This window comes from Manihot esculenta, chromosome 2 (assembly GCF_001659605.2).
Source record: "Manihot esculenta cultivar AM560-2 chromosome 2, M.esculenta_v8, whole genome shotgun sequence".
Lineage (NCBI taxonomy): Eukaryota > Viridiplantae > Streptophyta > Magnoliopsida > Malpighiales > Euphorbiaceae > Manihot > Manihot esculenta.
The window spans coordinates 5,915,757-5,932,611 of NC_035162.2; the positions used below are offsets into that span (position 1 = coordinate 5,915,757).

At 31.7% G+C, this 16,855-nt stretch overlaps 3 protein-coding genes across 3 annotated transcripts; all 3 read right to left on the minus strand.

Moving 5' to 3' along the window:
* Nucleotides 1-1,112: 1,112 nt before the first annotated feature.
* LOC110603367 (probable inactive receptor kinase At5g16590) lies at nucleotides 1,113-4,035 on the minus strand. Its single transcript, XM_021741077.2, has 2 exons — nucleotides 2,351-4,035; nucleotides 1,113-2,051 (listed from the first exon to the last, which is right to left on the minus strand). Exons 1-2 carry the CDS (start codon nucleotides 3,702-3,704, stop codon nucleotides 1,426-1,428), a joined length of 1,980 nt encoding a protein of 659 aa, XP_021596769.1. The 5' UTR covers nucleotides 3,705-4,035; the 3' UTR covers nucleotides 1,113-1,425.
* Nucleotides 4,036-10,370: 6,335 nt separating this feature from the next.
* On the minus strand, nucleotides 10,371-11,703 carry LOC110603376 (plasmodesmata-located protein 7). Its single transcript, XM_021741088.2, has 3 exons — nucleotides 10,860-11,703; nucleotides 10,658-10,768; nucleotides 10,371-10,568 (listed from the first exon to the last, which is right to left on the minus strand). The coding sequence occupies exons 1-3, from the start codon at nucleotides 11,596-11,598 to the stop codon at nucleotides 10,561-10,563; spliced, it is 858 nt and encodes a 285-aa protein (XP_021596780.1). The 5' UTR covers nucleotides 11,599-11,703; the 3' UTR covers nucleotides 10,371-10,560.
* A 1,053-nt stretch (nucleotides 11,704-12,756) lies between these two features.
* LOC110608606 (nudix hydrolase 18, mitochondrial) lies at nucleotides 12,757-14,812 on the minus strand. Its single transcript, XM_021747875.2, has 5 exons — nucleotides 14,567-14,812; nucleotides 14,294-14,405; nucleotides 14,102-14,185; nucleotides 13,882-14,010; nucleotides 12,757-13,771 (listed from the first exon to the last, which is right to left on the minus strand). The coding sequence occupies exons 1-5, from the start codon at nucleotides 14,665-14,667 to the stop codon at nucleotides 13,619-13,621; spliced, it is 579 nt and encodes a 192-aa protein (XP_021603567.1). The 5' UTR covers nucleotides 14,668-14,812; the 3' UTR covers nucleotides 12,757-13,618.
* Nucleotides 14,813-16,855: the final 2,043 nt, after the last annotated feature.

A 16,855-nucleotide genomic window follows, 5' to 3' on the forward strand; every position in this document is an offset into this window, starting at 1 on the left:
CTGCCGGGGCACACCCGGTAGGCCCCTGACCATTCTTTCTTATTTTACAGGTCCTTTCACCAGGAAGAACATGGAGAGACCCATCAGGGAGCCCAACAAGAAAGGACCCAGAAGAAAACCAGATCTACCATGGACCAGGAAGAGGAAAATATTTATCAGAAACTATGGAGGCAATCTTAATCCCTTTATACGTAACCTTCTGGGAAATCAACTCAATAATTTATTTAGCTTCAAATCAGATTTTTTTTAAAAAAAAAAAAATATTTCATCTAGAGTCAAACTAAAACCAGAAAATTGAAATCATGATAAAACCGAATCAATAAGGAGCCGATCCCCTCGTCCGGTTGAGGTTGAGGTTGAGGTTCTTAAGGGGAAGTGGCAGCCATGTTGTCTGCCAACCTGGGATCTGAGATTATCCTTGAAATCACACTTATAACTGATGTTTTTTAAAATTAGAATTGGTTGGTTGGCTTTCTCTCTTCTTCATTCTTCTTAAAAATAACAGCAATAATTTAATGCCAACACATTGTTATCTAAGAAATGATAAATGTTAGTGAAGTAATCATGGGTGCCACCAAGGACACGATATTTCATTGATCCTCATCTCTCCTCACAATTTAACAAAATCCAATCATAAAATTAATATTTAGCGACAAAAATTGAGATTTTATTTATCAAATACAGCAAATATATAATTTAAGTGATCTGTGGATTAACCCGCTATAATTTCTCTTACCTTTCTTTTTCTACTCTAAATGAAAAAAAAAAAAAAAACTATCGTATGAATTCTGTTATAGACAAGAATAGCTTTGATGTCTTGGCATCTAATTTTCACAAAAACGAAATCGACTAAACTTAATGCTCTTCAAACTAACAATTGAGTTTCAACAAATTAGATTTGTTGAGCAAGCAAATTTTCTAATGCACTTCCCCCCTCCCCTTAACATTAATAAGTCTTTAAAGCAACTTAATACAACTCAGTTTCAACCAACTAAAGTTCCATCTCAACCAAAACCACAGATAATGACTCCAATTATTTTCGTAATACTTATGCTTTTGTCCATTTGAATTTTGAAAGGTAAAAACAGAAGACCATTTCTGAGCAAAAAGCAGAACACAAAATTAAGAGCGTCATCTAACCAGCTATAAAAACTTGCTAGTTATTCACATTTCACACCAGCCAAGTAAAAATAATAACGTAGCAATCCTCCCCTCACATACGTGAAAGGTTAAAGTTACATGTGCAAAAAGGTAAATCTGTGCTATGAAAGAGGGTGATGGAAAAATGGACAATAATAAAGGGGGAAAAATGAAATTGCACACTCGGTTCTTAAAGATGAACCCAAGAATAAACAAACAATTGAAACACTAACAAGTGAATTAAAAATGGAAAGATCAAATGGTGTTTCTTTAGCCTTTAAAGAATTAAGGTGGCGGGGCACCTGAATCAGCCGAGTGGGAGGACTTGTCATCCTCACGGTCTTGTGAGTTAGAACGGCAAAGCTCCTCAATTTGGTTTCTGACCTCTGCCATTGAAGGACGGGTATCAGGATACTGAGCAGTGCAATTGATTGCTAGCTGCAATAGTTGGACCATATCCTCCTCTATATTCTGATATCGGAGAAGCTCAAGATCAAACACCTCTGAAGTCCACTCTTCTCTAACCACAGACTGAACCCATCTCGGAAGGTCTACCCCCTCATCATTCAGTGGGGAATGAGTGGGAGCCTTTCCTGTGAGTAATTCCAAAAGCAGTATCCCAAAGCTGTAAACATCTGCCTTTTGGGATATTTTGCGTGCATCTGTCACCTCTGGAGCACGATAGCCATCAACGCGGTTGGGAGTAGAGGTAGGTCCTGCCAGATGGGCAAGGCCAAAGTCGGAGACACGGGCTTCAAAGGATCTTGTAAGCAAGATATTTGATGATTTAATGTTTCCATGAGAGATTGCAGGGCCCTGAGAGTGTAGGTATGCAATCCCTCTGGCAGCTCCAAGGGCAATTCCAGACCTTGTGTCCCAATTCAATGGAGTCCTACCAGCCCCCCTGTTTCCTGCAGTTATAATAAACTTATATAAGAAATGAACCAGTAAATGCTATTATTTTTACACAGCTCAATTATGTTAAAAAGTTCACCAATATCAAGCCATTTCAAGAACATTTGCGCAAGGAATGCTGATTTCATACTTCTAGAAGACCAATATGTGAGTGATTACTCCAATAGAGAACACAATTGTATAAAAATGAAAAAGAAAATCAAGCCATAAAGATGGCCATGAAAGAAAGAATAGAATTGTGATGATAAATTCGAAAGGCAGAAATAGATATATTGCGAATGCAAGAAATGCTCACCATGTAAAAGTGCAGATAAGCTTCCCATTGGCATGTAATCATAAACAAGAAGCTTTTCCTCCTTGTTGTAATAATAAGCCCTTAATGGAACCAAATTCTCATGATTTATCTTCCCAATAGATTCAATCTTCTCTCGGAATTCCTTTTCTGTTACCGCCACATCCTTCAATCTTTTCACGGCCACCGCCACTCCCATTTCTAGGCTGGCCTTATAGGTCGTCCCAAAAGTCCCTTTACCAAGCACTTCTGCAGAAGCTCTCAACAAGTCCTCCAAATCAAACGTCCTTGGTGTGTTCCCAATGAACACCAAATTTTTAGTCTCGCCCTTCTTAGCTTCATTTTTAGCTATCTCCGACTCCGAGTCCCCTGTTCCGGAATTTTCCGGGCTTCCATTACCCCTGTCAGCCACTGCCTTTTCGCGGGGAATTTGAACTTCGCGCTGCTTTGGCTCCTGAGTATCTTTAGCAACTCCTTGTTTGGTTCTCATTCTTCGATACAAGATTATCAAAATCATTACAATTAACAAAAATCCAAGAACACAACCAATCACAATCCCAGCAATTGCTCCACCTGACAATTTATCATTCCCATTTGAAGTACCATTACAGGGAGCCAAAGGTTTTCCACAAAGCGAATTCCCTTCAAATGCAGCTGTAGGCTTGCCAGATAGCCTCTGAGGAATAGGCCCAGTTAACTTGTTAAAAGAAACATTGAATTGATCAAGAGACGGCAAATTCAGCTCAGGAATGGAACCAGTAAGCTGATTATTCTCCAGATGCAGAGTTCCCAGCCTCGTCAACTTATTAAAGCTCGGAGAGATTTCTCCGGAGAAATTATTGTGAGCTAAATCAATCCTTACCAAATTCTGCAAATTAAACAAGAATTCAGGAATCTCCCCAGAAAAAAGATTCCCTTGCAGGTAAAGATTGCGTAGCGAAGCGAGATTGGCTATATCAGCTGGGACCGGACCAGAAAGTGCGTTGAAGCGGAGAGACAGACTTTGCAGCTGTGTAAGGTTGCCAAGCGCGACAGGAAGCTGTCCGGAGAGACCCATAGCAGGCAACCGCAATTCAACAACTCTATCCCGTTGACAAAAGACGCCAACCCATGAGCAAGGATTGGTGGAAACATTCCAAAGGAGAGATCGACCACCCACTGCCTTGCGCAGAGCTTGGAGGGCAATTCTATCTGATGCCAGATCTGAATCCACAATGGACCAAGAATCCAGCAACAAGATGGCAACGAGAAAAAGAAGCACTAGTTTCTTGGGTTGTGGTATCATTTCTGGTCTTGCCACCGAAAATGGAAACCAACCACTAATGGCGCTTTCCTGAAAGTGCAATCTTGGTTTCATGAATTTGGTAAACGTAAGGAAGCGAGTGTATATATACTATATATGCTACAGGGTGTTACAGGGGGGATCAAGAAGAAACGGGTATTCAATAAAGCTTTTTTTTTTTTTTTTTCAATTAATCAATTACTTTACTAACTGTAATGAGCTGTTGAATTTGTTTGAGTCGAGAGATGGTGTGATCTTAGAGAGAGAAAGGGAGTGTGTGTGTGTGTGATCTTAGAAAGCCATGGGAGGCTTTAAATGGTTAAAGAAACCTCGAACTGTGAGTTGCCAAGTTCTTCTAGCTTGTGGACTTCACCGAGGAAGGATCCATTGCTGGGAAAAAGTTTGTGCCCGCCTACTGAAAACTGAGGTTGCCAAATGGGTCCCACTAACAGCCTGCTTAGATTAGATGCGTAAAATAGAGAAAAAGGATATTTTAAAAAAAAAAAACAAAAAAAAAATTATTTCTAACTTTTTTTTTCATAAATTTTATTTATTTTTTTATTATTTTAAAAATTATTTCTAACTTTTTTTTCATAAATTTTATTTACTTTTTTATATTATAATAAGATATAAATTTACTACTAGTTTTATTTTATTTTATTTTTAAATTTTTTTAATATTTAATATTTTTAAAATAATTAATAAAAAATAATTTTTAATATATATAAAATAGATAAAAATTATAGAACAAATAGAATATTTAAGAAGATTGTGAAAAATAAAAGGAAATGAAAAACAATTATTATTATATTTTTCTTATTATTATGACTATTTAAATGTATAAAGTGTGAAAGAGAAAATATATTAAGAAAATAATTGAAATTGATACTTCTTTGCTTGGAAAGTGAAAGATGAATAAGAAAATGAAGAACACAAATTTTATTTTTATTTTTATTTTGGTTATTTTCTAACAGCTTTATCTAAACATCATTGTCTACTATAAATAGCCTTTGTTGTAATTTGAGGAGATTTAAAAAAAAAATATTTGGAAAATGTTTTAAAAATTTTTATTTAATTATATTTTTCATTTATTTTAAAAATATATAGAAAATAAAATAGAAAATCCACACTGTTTTTCTTCTCCTTGTCATAAAAAATATTGTTTTCAATTATTTTCCCTTTAATTTTATTTGCCTTCAAACAAATAAAATGATAATAACAAAATCTTTATTTTTACTCCTTTTGGAGCTTCCTTTCTTTCCCGATTTGGTGTAAGAGAGTTTTAATAAGGGGATTTGTCTAAAAAACGCCAATTATCAGTAATAGTTAATAATTTATGACCATTGTTAATGTATCGTGTTCAGGGGACAGAGGCTGCCACCCAGAACTTAGCACTATGACCACCAAATTCCTGCCTGCTCCATCAAAATAAAATCAATAATTATTTAGGAAAATTAAGATTTTTACATTACAGAAATTTTTTAAATGGCACAAAATCTTACTACTTTTTTACTTATTTTAATTATTAGAAAAAAAAAAAAAAGAAAACTCTTAGTCTCAAATCATCAATCAACCACTGAGTAATAATTTATATTAAAACAACGACGCAAGGGGATGTAACAAACAATATAATAAAAAAGATAAATATAAACAAAAATTTTTTAAAAAAATTATAATTTTATCAATTTTTTATTTTAAAATCTATTATCGTCATTTTAATTCAGAGTTTATTATTTAATTTTATATCTAAATAATAACTTATAGTATTATGCTATTTATAAATACATATATTTGGAGAAAATTTATTTATTTTAATGATATCCTTTTGAAATTTAACTTTTTATAATTAAATAAGTGATATAAAATATTAAAAAATTTTATTTCTCATCATATGTTAAACAATTTTTTGTAGTATCGGCATCTTCAAATATAATTTAACTATATTCTATTATGATAATTTTTTAATACACAATATTAATCTGATGAAATATGTAAATAATAATAATTATATTTGATAAATTAATAATTAATTTTATGTAGTGTTCGCTTTTTAAAATATATATTTTTTATTCAGCTCCCAAAAAGAGTTGAATATTATATTGCAATTTAAAAAAATATATAAATACAAATTAATTTTTATATATATAAAAGTTTACGCCGAATATAATATATTTATCTTTCATATATATAAATTAAAAAGTGAAAGCTTAAAATATTTTTTTTTGCTAATTGCAGAGATCAGAGTATTAAAAATGAATACAAGCTATACTCATAAATAAATTTAATTTAAATATATTTAAATAAATATGAAAGTTTTTCTGGTCTCAATTCTCTATTTCATTTCAAAAAAAATGAATACAAATTATGATTGGTCAGTCACATTACAAATATACATTGTCAAGTCTACGACCCAAAATACATTGCTTTTCAGTAATTATACTTGATGTTTGACGTGTCAACTAATGGTTGGATGAACGTCAAGGTTACGGTGGTGCCTTATCACATAATTTTTTTAGCAACCGAAATTAACTTTTATAAAAGAACAATAAAACTCTATTTATACCCAGTGGGTCCCACCTGGTCCTTTTTACACCGAGAACACTTTTCTTTTCTTTTTTTAAGACATAAATATTATAATGAGATTCACTTAAAAATATTACAATTTATATATTTATATTTTAAATTTATTATAAATTGAGTTTGAAAAAAATTACTTCAAATAAAATTGAAATGGTACCATATATTATTAAACTCAATTTAATTAAAACTAGTTTCAAATTACAATGTAATTAATTTTTTTAAAACACATTAAAATAAATTTGAATGTTAAAACTTTTTAAACAAAAGGAAAACTATGAATGATCAATTTCTTTCTGGATATTGGAAATTTATATTTCATTTAAAAAATTTAAATTTAAAAGTAGAATAAAGAGAGTTGATATTTGAAATAAAATATTATTTTTTTATATATATAACCACAACTATTTTAAATTTATTGAATTGAGACTAAATTTTATTTGTATCGAGTCGATTTACTAAGTAAAGTGCTCCCAATAATTATTTACTCTATTTATAAAAATCAAACACTCAATCTCACTTACAATAAAGGAGTGTTGAATTACTCATTCCAACACTATTAATAAAATACTATTTCTTAATGGGTAAATATTATGATCATTCAAATTTTATCAAAGAATTTAAAAGAAAGTTTTTCTTTCTTTTTCTTCTTTTTATTTTTGTTGTTTGATTTTGTGTTGTTGGTGGTATTTTATTTTTACTGGTTTTGGAGCTAGTCTTGATGAGGGATTTTGATTCAAAGGACATGTCGCTTGGGACTTCGACTTTGACTTTCGATATAAATATAGAGGATGACTTTAGGTGTGATGTCGGCAATTTAGAACCGCATCAATACATCCAATGGCTAAAGCTCCCGTTGGCCATCTCTAGATAGGTTCTACAATGTTTGCTCCTTTAGATTGCTTTGTTGATGGACGATTTTCACTATTAGTTACTTTCCTATGTGTTTACATGTCTGCTTGTTTGGTCTTTCTTTATTCTTTGTTGCTCTGTTGTTGCGATGGTTTTATGATGATTGGCATCGATTCAAGCTGCTTTGATCTCTATTAGTGTTTTCTATGCAGGTTCGTGTGGTTCTAGTGCGACGGTGGTGTCAGTTACTTACTTTTCTTGTTAGGTTGTGAATTTTGGTTTGTTTGACTTTTGATTTCTAGTTTTACTTGTTTGATTGGTGGTTTGATTAGTCTATGTCAGTTATTTACTTTTCGAGTTTGGTTTTTAATTTATGATTTTATTTATTTAATTGGTTGTTTGGTTAGTTTAATTTTGATTTCGATCCTAAATTTTAATTTAATTGAATTGTGTTTATGTTTGGATTGAGTTTTTAGTGTTTTTGTATCCTACGTATAGTGATGCCTGTGGATCTTAGAAGTGCATGATCAAACAGAAATTATCATTTTCTTTTAGATTAAGAATTTGCATTAAAGATAAAAAAGAAACGTCACCGTTCTTTGAAGAATAAAAAGAAATGATGACCAAACATGGAATATGTTAAGAATAATCAAACGGGTGTTTGATTTGGTAGTTTTATTATTAAGTATGCTAAATCCAAACATGCTGATTCCAGATTCTTCCATATTCCAAGACAACTTGTCTTTGGTGGCATTCATGGAAACTTAACAAGGAAGAGATTTTGCAACTATGAAATACTACACATGCATCATTTCTTCTTCAAAAAATTTATCCATAAAATTGAATAATTATTCTTAATATAACACATTTTTGTAATTAAAATTTAAGACAATAACTTAACAAGGGAGAGATATTGAAAGTATTTAAAACTATTCTCATCAAGTCTTGATTTATGAATTTAGGCTAAGAATATGAAAAAACTCAACTCTTTTGATTAGGCAATGTGATTCTCAATATCCTTTGTGTTCATCAACTCTTCATTTTAAATGAAAACAGTGCTTCTCCATGCATGCACATGGCCGTGCCTTTTTCTCTTGACCTGAAAAATGATATAATCATGGTATTACTGTAGATTCATTTTTCTTTTATAAAAAATTATAACTACAGGGACGTCTCCATAAAAATAATGATCAATCATTAAGAGGCATCTAACATATTCTAAAAAAATGTTTTTCACATTTAAAAAGAGAAATTTTCATCGTAGAATGACTTAGCTCACTCTGTCATTAAGAAAACATTTTCGGTAATTATTTTTCTTAAACGTCACAAACACACCTAACATGTAGAATTTGTTTGAGAGCAACATGTAAATCTTTCTGTTTAAAATATTTTACGTGAAATAAATACATCCCCTGCTCTCAATCTATTTTATGTTTCTTTATCTTTTTTTAATAAATAAGAAAAAGGAAAGGTAGATATCAGTATTTGTTTGAATCATCATCTAATTGTGGAATAGCATACAGTAAACAAGCCCTTTTAAACTAATAATTTTTTTTAAGATTTAAAAATATTAATATTTTATTTGACAAAAGGGTAAAAGTTTTTTAGAGTAAATTTTTGGAGGTTTAAAAGAATTTTCAATTTCAACAAATCAAATTGGAGGTTGAAAATGTGTATATTTCTAAACGAGACAGTTGAAGATGGGCCTCATTTATCCCGATACAGGGCCTCTCTCTCAGTTCTCAGGCTATAGGGCTTAATCACGTATGTAGGTTATAGTCGTGGAATCACTTTGCAGATAGGATGGCCGAAATCCCTTCCCCTTCGCACCCAAGGTTCTCCAAATGGTCTTCTCCATTTCTATCCGGAATTTTGTTTTTGTGATTTTTGGCGAAAGAAAAATTAAAATCTGCAATCACGTAATCCAGCTTAAATTAAATTAAAAGTGCTATAAATTAGTAGATAGATGTTGATTTAAATGGCAGTGATGATGATTTCTTGTTGTTTGTTCTGAAGGCTTTCAACATGCTGTGCATGGGAGGGATATTGGAATTCTTTATGATGAACAGAGCGGTGGACCCTTAACCTTATATATGGCCAAATCGTGAATAGATAAAGATTCATGAGAATATACACTCCCAAAGCTACCAATCACCGTCCATCTACCACTAAGCTTTCTTAACGCGTAAGCTCCTACAATCAAATGGCTGATTTAATTGAATAATAATAACTGGTCGTAACATGTCAAACCCTTTATTTAATCAACTTTAAGGATCAAAAGAATCACCAAAAGCACTAGACAATATGCTTTTGATTAGTTGATGTGTGAGAGAGAGAGAATGCTTTTGTTCATCTCCAAATTATGCATGGCTAACATGTAATCCACTCCACTCCATATTATTATTAGATGCTAAATAACAAAAGTTCCACTTGGTACTTTAAAGTCTTCATTTTTGGCTATCTTTTGTCCAGTTGGTTTTCTAAACTTAAAGCGGATATGAGAATGAAAATGGTGGTTTACGTCTCTTTTCATTAGCGTTAAGGCTAAGAATTAAATTAATTTTCTAAGTAAAATACTCCAAAATTTTCAATTATGCAATTCTTAATTTGTGTTCTGCAAAATAAATAAATAAATATATTATGGATCCAAATCAAACATGCCCAACCTGCAGCTTCAGTTTGAAGAATGCTCGGGATCCAATTACTTTCCTCAAATATCTCAATTTAGATACAGTCATTTACATTCAAAGTGCAAAGGGACAAAAATTTGAAAAGAAGAGCTTTACTTCTCCGAAGGCGAAGGTATACAGGAGATGAATGATGCTCACACGAGGACCTGCCATTGCATTTACCATTAAAAATTAAAACCACTACTTCCCACAAATATGAATGAATATCACGTCATATTGATAGGCAGCAGTTTTCTTTGTTCGGAATTTCTTCTCTTTAGTTACGATGTAAGAGGAGAGGGAGAGCACCGTGAGCGTCAGATTGCTGTATTTCTTTAATAAGAGTAATAGGCTTAACATTTTATACACACAACGAAATTTTGTTTATTAAATTAAACATAGCAAAAGATTTTAGATGTTTTTATCTAAAAATTATATCATACAGAGTTTGTTTCTTACCCACAAGATTAAAAAGATACCACCTCAAAAATGAAACCATCAACTGCACCTTTACAAAAAAGAATATGCATGCCATTTTTTTTTTTTTTTATTCACAATGGACAATACAACTTTGTCAAGTGGAGTGAATATGATATTCGAAACTTGGCCTCCTTTTAACTTTTGAATTGGGTTCATGCTCTATGGCCTAAGCGACATCTTTCCATATCTTTCTTTTCAGGAGCAAATTAAAAGGGGAAAAAACAATAAATCAGAGAGGAGAAAGCTAACATCATGAATTAAAAAAAGAAAAAAGAAGCAAAGTATCCCCAAAGCAGATCACTTTGTGAGCAGGTGAACCAATACTGAGTCGGTGTCTTCGATAAAGTTGCATTTCATTTACCTGCATAAGAGTTGAGAAAAGTTTAGAATCTATTTGAAATCTAAGTTTAAGACATTTAACAAAACAAAGGTTGAGACTTTAGATTTTACCATTTACAAACACCTTTCTTATGAATGTGAGGAAAATAATAATTAAAGCGACTCCGGCTAACAGTCCAATAATAATCGCAAATGTCTTCTCCCCTTCATTGATTGATTTATCTGCAACCCACCAAATATTTCAATGAATTTTTTGATATTAAAATATTTCAAAGCAACTATGAGGAAATTGAAAACTTCAACAATGGCTTACCATTGTGAGTCTTGGTATAAGCATGTGCACCACCGGTGGAGTACCTAGCATAGCACTTAGCCAAGAACATATCACCGTAAATTGCAGTGCCGCAATCATTTTTCAGCCGGCTGATAGCCTCCGACACGCAATCCTGACACTGTCCAAAACCCAAATCCCCAACACATTGAGCCACACCCTGGACCTCGCCCGATCCACCAACTCGATATGGCCCACCAGCCCGAGCAAGGCCCGCCATCACTGCATCCCTAACACTCATAGCATCCGTATCGTACCCAATGGACGGCCCACATTTCTTCAAGACCACAGTCTTATCCTCCACTCCCAAAAACGTAGTATTATCGTACTTAACATAACAACCTTGAAGCTGCACTGCTCCACCGCATGTCTGAGAACACAAAGAACCGAGTTGACTCACTGCACGAGCGACACAGGTGGCGCAATCTGGCATGGAAAGGTCACCGCGACACTGGAAAAGGCCGTAGACGACGTCTTGTGGGGTGGAGCCCATGATGGTATAGTTGTTGTAAGAGGAGTAGGTGGCTGAGTTGACAAGAGAAGTGAGAAGAGAGTTGATGTTGGACTCGTAAGGTGAGCCTGGTGCATATCTCTGTTGAGTGCAGCCTCCAAAGACGAAGTCGTCTGTGGAGGAGGAAGGTGAAGCAATAGGAAGAGAGGACAGACTGCAGGAGATGAAAATGAAGATTAAGAGAAGATCAGAGGTTGTTGTTGTTGCCATCTCTTGGCAAAGTTATTTTCTTTGTTGAGTGAGAGAGATTGAGGTTTTTAAGGAATATATATGTGTGTGTACTGAGAAATCTCATGTTGCGTTAATGTAAGACTGCTTTCTCCCACTTGTTGGCCACTTCATTTCAATTTTTAAATTTTTGTCCTTATTATTGCGATATGCGTAAAAGACTAAAAAGCAAAAGGCAAGAGTGAAAAAAAATAAAAGAAATTAAAAATTTTAGTCTAAATAAATAGAAGTAACTAGAAAGAAAAGGTGTGTAAAGAAATTGAGAAGTAATTGGTTATTGGGGAAGATAGCTTTTGCAAGCGAGGCACATAAAACAACTGTGCTCACCGCACTTTCCACTTTTAGAATCCAAAAGAAATTCATTCGCTTTTAAAAGCTGAGTTGAAAAGATCAAGACCTAAAACAAAATCAATAAATGCATAAAAGCAGGTTGAAAAGGAAGACAAATATTTTTAACAAATCAATTAATCTGAGTTCGCTATATGCTTAATTTGTGTTAAACAAAATATGTAAAGTTTTGAGTATATTATATTATTTTTGAAAATTTTTTTTAATTTTTATTTATTGTATCATAGGAGTGTTAATCATACGAATATTAAACTTTTTCATTCATTAAACAGCTAAAAAAATCTTTATTATGTGAGAAAATATAGTTAATAAATCTAAAATATAGTCAGTGGCGATCCAAAAAATTTTTAAAAAATCTGATATCAATATTATTTAAAAAATGAAAATATTAAACATAAGTTTTTCAAATTGATTTTTAAGTATTAAGAGTTCAAAATCAAAAAAAAAAAAAAATTAGCAGTGTCAATTTACTTTTTTCAATATTAGCGAAGGCAAATTCTCTATAAACTCCAACCTTAATCAACAAGATGGAGCAAAGTCGCATGCGAATATTATGTGGGTCAACTGAATTTAATGCACCAAGAAATTGGTAAATCTAAAATACGAATATTAGTAATGATTAAAGAATAAAAACATAGGAATCACATTAATGTTTCATAAAAAAAAAAAATATCAAGTTTGATTTTTAAAAACAATATTGTCAGCTAAAAATTTCGATTTTATGTACCATAAAACAGAAATGTTGGAATATATAAAAAATATATATATATAAAATTTTGGATTTTGATAAAGAAAAATTCATTAGCCCTCTAATTAAATAGGACGATAATATTTTTTATTCTAGAGTTTTGCACTATGATGAAAGCAATATTGATGGGTGTGTCAGAAGAAGCCCATATTGCAGGTAGCCCAATTAACTAAAGTTTTACTAATTTTGTTCTAATTGAACCCACTTCATCATAATTTTTGGAAAAAATAGTAGACAAACACATTCATCTGAACAAATAATGCCCAGATATAGTTAAATTCTTCAGTTCTCTCATTCGAATCCCATATAAAATCAGTGGATATGAAATCTGATATTACTATCAAAGGTTGAATAGAAACCCTTTGTTTACAGAACCTGAGATTTGGAATCTAGTTTTCTTCTCAATATGCTCTCTCAAGCTTTCAGAAAGAGCATCATGCCTCTTCAATTTTTTACTCAGACATAAGAAGCTTACCAAGCCTTTAATTATAAATCCTAAAACTGAAACTTTAGTCAGGCCTAAGAAGCTTCCATGTTGAAGTTTTCATGTCAACGCCTTAATAGTTGCTGCAAATTTTCAACCTTAGCCTCAAATTAAAGGAAAATCATGTCCATCTTGGAAGACATGAAGGTTGAAGTCCGAGACAGTTAACCGACTTACAAAACTATCAGACAAAATTGAAATTTTCTTTCTAAAATTCTTTGCATATAGAAACCAAGTCTTACAAAATATCATCTTGATCCCACTCTTTTCTTGTGTTCCCACTAAAATAAACCTAACAAGAATTCAGAATTGAAATTCTAAGAAAGGGATAGGAAGAAAAACCAAGATTCCCTTTCTTGTTCATTTCAATTCCCACTTCTCCAGGCCTTTTTATGTCTGTGTTTTTCAACAATTTTGCTCATTTACAAATTGAGTTTGTTCTGGTAGCTTAAAGTACAAGAAACAACTTTTTCCTGTTCAAGTTGCTGCTGAGACCTCAGTCGATTAACTAAGCTATCTAAGGCTTCCTTCATCCACCAATGTTGACAGCATTCCTTTGCATCTGCCACACTCATCTACACATCAAAAAAATAAAGTTGGGAAAACAAAAACCAGCAATTCTTGTGTAATATGTGCAGTTTTGACGATGAGGCTAAATGCGATATTATTCACATCAGGTGCATACCCATTTTCTTTGACGAACGTTTTTCTCAGGCCAGAAATCCAATTCCTCCTGAACAAGTAGAGGGAACATGTAACCTTCATAATAGGTGTCATGTGTTTTGCTCTTGAAACTCCATTTTCCTAATTCAAGCTGAAAGAAGATGTCCAAACTCAGAACAAGAAAATGCATAACCAGTAAACCGAACATTCAAGAAGTTGAGGAGGAAAAAAAAGCAGCTAACCTCAACAATGCCTCGCACTCCAGCTTCCTCTAATGTCTCCCTTGAAGCTGCCTCTTTTATTGTTTCATCTAATTCCCAACCTCCCTGAAGTCAAATCATATTGAGTGGAACATGTGAGAAAAGGAATTAATCGAAACGAACATAACTAAAAGCAAATTACATATGACTTGTTGGAGATATTAAGTTAGGTACCTTGGGAAACAACATTCCTTTTCCTTTCTGGGAACTGATAACAAGAACTTCTAACGCATCTTCAATGTCCAAGAAATCTGGATACCCAATTTTGTATTTGTAAGGTATACAGCTGCATAAGGTGAAAAGGAGGTAAGAAATAAGTAACCAAAAAAATCTTGAAACTAAGTTACTAAGAGAAACCATTATATAATTTAAAAGCAGGGGAAACTCGTTAATTAGATTCCCAAAAAGCTAATCCGTTAAAAAGAAAAAAGGAATAGAGAGACGCACCCAACAACTTGACGAAGACCAGCTTTAGTGTAGCGCTGCAAATGTCTGCCCGTGCGAGAAACCAGAGCAACAACATTTTCTTGGGAGACCAAAGCCACCATAGTTTCAATTTTGTTTGTGATTTGGAAACAGAAAAAAGAGAGAGAATAAAAATGGGATTGTATTCTGTGGAATAATGATGAGGAAATGATAAGGGAAAGGTTATAAAAGGTATGGATTTTGTGTTAGTGGTTATGAAGAGCAAAAGAAGACAGCTGAGCTGCTCCTATTAATAATGGGGAGGGAGAAGGAAGAGGGACAGGGGCGTGAATTCAGTGTCGGACCCTCCTATCTTAAGGTCATTTCTCATGCACCCAAGAGTACGTGTTGCTGACTTTGACTTTTATTACACTATCTAGATGATCCACAAATATTAAAAGTCCTTCGCCGTTAAACCAAGTCATTCCTGCATTGAATAACTCTTCAAAATCTAGAAACCAAATCAAATTACCTTAACATCCCCATATGATTAACATTCTTTGTAAAGTGTTTGAGGTTATATTATTTATTCACTTCTATTTATTTTTTTTTAATTATATTATAAAGTGACTATAATAAATATTCCAAGAGTTAATTTTTGAATTATTCGACAAAAATGATTTTTCAGCTAAAGTTATAGTTTAATAATTATTTAATATATTTTTTAAAATTGATAATTCTATTTTAAAATTTAAAACTGCTATATGTTTTTCAAGTGCTTATTTAATTTATTATTAAAAAAATTTTACAGAAAATTATTTATTTAGATCTAAAAAAATTAAGAACGTATGCAACTAATATTTCATAATTTTAAACTCTAAGCATTTTACCTATATATCTTTAGAGAATAATTATCAAAATTAGAAATCGAGTCTAAATTGTATCAAAGCATTTGAAAAATGGTGCTATTGGATTGTAAAATTTCAGCAGTTACAAACTTATTTATTTCAAAATACTATATTTCTAAGAGATATATTTTCTAATATAAGTATCCATAACATAAAAAATTATAAAATTATTTAAATTAAATAATGAATTTCATTAAGAAAACATGTCAAAATATATTATCACAATTCTCAATAAAGTGTGCTAGATAAAATATAGAGATTTCTATTTTTTCTAGGTTCAGCAAATCTTGATTCTATAGCTCTCTTTTTATTCGCATAGATATTCACACAGACCGCGCTAGTTTTTTTATAATAATAATTTATTTTCCTTTTTTAAAAAGTTCTCACAACATGCAATTTTGAAAGGATATGTAAAATTAAAAAAAAAAAAAAAAAGATTAATGGTCTATCCAAATATCTCTGATGGAAATCTTTCCACATTTAAATTAAATTTAAAATTTTTAAAAACTTTAAAAAATAATTAAAATTTTGAAAGGATATATAAAATTAAAAGCGTAACTCGACTTAACTCCATGTCAATAAATTCATATGCTTTAATTTAATACATAAAAATTTTAAAAAATAATTTATAGTTGAATATATTAATTTATAAATAAAATAAAAATATGTAAAAATTGAAAATCAACTATATTAAGTAATGTTTACATGTAATTAAAATATAGTAACGTAAGATATATTATTAATTTTGTAAATTAAAATAATTTAGATTTAATTAATTTTTTATACAATAATTAAATTTTAACCTACCCACATATTCAAGCAATAGAAAATAAATAAATAAAATTTTAAATTTGCGATAATTATAAATTTTGTTATGCATATTTTTATAAAAATTTTAAATAAAAATAAATTAAATTGAAATTATCATCCGTTTAAATTATTAAAAGCCACATCTATTTAAATTTAAAAATTAAACCTTTATGTTGATATATTAAACATCATAACTTTAGTTTTTAGATATCTTATAAATTACAAATACATTACTAGATATTATTAATAATTTTATTTATTTATTTTTAAAAACTCATTAAAATAACATAAATTTTAATTCTATGAAATATAGTTATTTTAAACTATTTTCAAATTAAATGGACACAGTGTTAATTATTAATTATTAAATTTACTAAATAGTTGTTGATGACCGCTGGATTCCTTCACCCCGGGCCAGGGGCTTGACCACAGCCCAAGGCCCATGACGTAGAGGCCCACACACCTGATACACATAACAAGTCTGGCTCATCCAACCCTCAAGGTCGGACTCGACCCATCCTCTCCACTCAGGCTTAGCGTCCGGCCCAACTCTCGGCCCAGCCCAGGATCCAGAAAAATATTCACCAGACAGCTTGGCAGATCCGCCCGAACG

What these genes read in the sequence shown, in the direction of transcription:
- LOC110603367 (XM_021741077.2), bottom strand. Translation starts at nt 3,704, where the DNA reads ATGAAACCAAGATTGCACTTTCAGGAAAGCGCCATTAGTGGTTGGTTT. An exon ending in CTTATCTGCACTTTTACATG is followed by an intron (nt 2,052 to 2,350) that starts GTGAGCATTTCT and finishes TTATAACTGCAG; the next exon opens with GAAACAGGGGGGCTGGTAGG.
- LOC110603376 (XM_021741088.2), bottom strand. Translation starts at nt 11,598, where the DNA reads ATGGCAACAACAACAACCTCTGATCTTCTCTTAATCTTCATTTTCATC. An exon ending in TTATACCAAGACTCACAATG is followed by an intron (nt 10,769 to 10,859) that starts GTAAGCCATTGT and finishes GGTGGGTTGCAG; the next exon opens with ATAAATCAATCAATGAAGGG.
- LOC110608606 (XM_021747875.2), bottom strand. Translation starts at nt 14,667, where the DNA reads ATGGTGGCTTTGGTCTCCCAAGAAAATGTTGTTGCTCTGGTTTCTCGC. An exon ending in AAGGAATGTTGTTTCCCAAG is followed by an intron (nt 14,186 to 14,293) that starts GTACCTAACTTA and finishes ATTTGACTTCAG; the next exon opens with GGAGGTTGGGAATTAGATGA. An exon ending in GAGTGCGAGGCATTGTTGAG is followed by an intron (nt 14,011 to 14,101) that starts GTTAGCTGCTTT and finishes ATCTTCTTTCAG; the next exon opens with CTTGAATTAGGAAAATGGAG.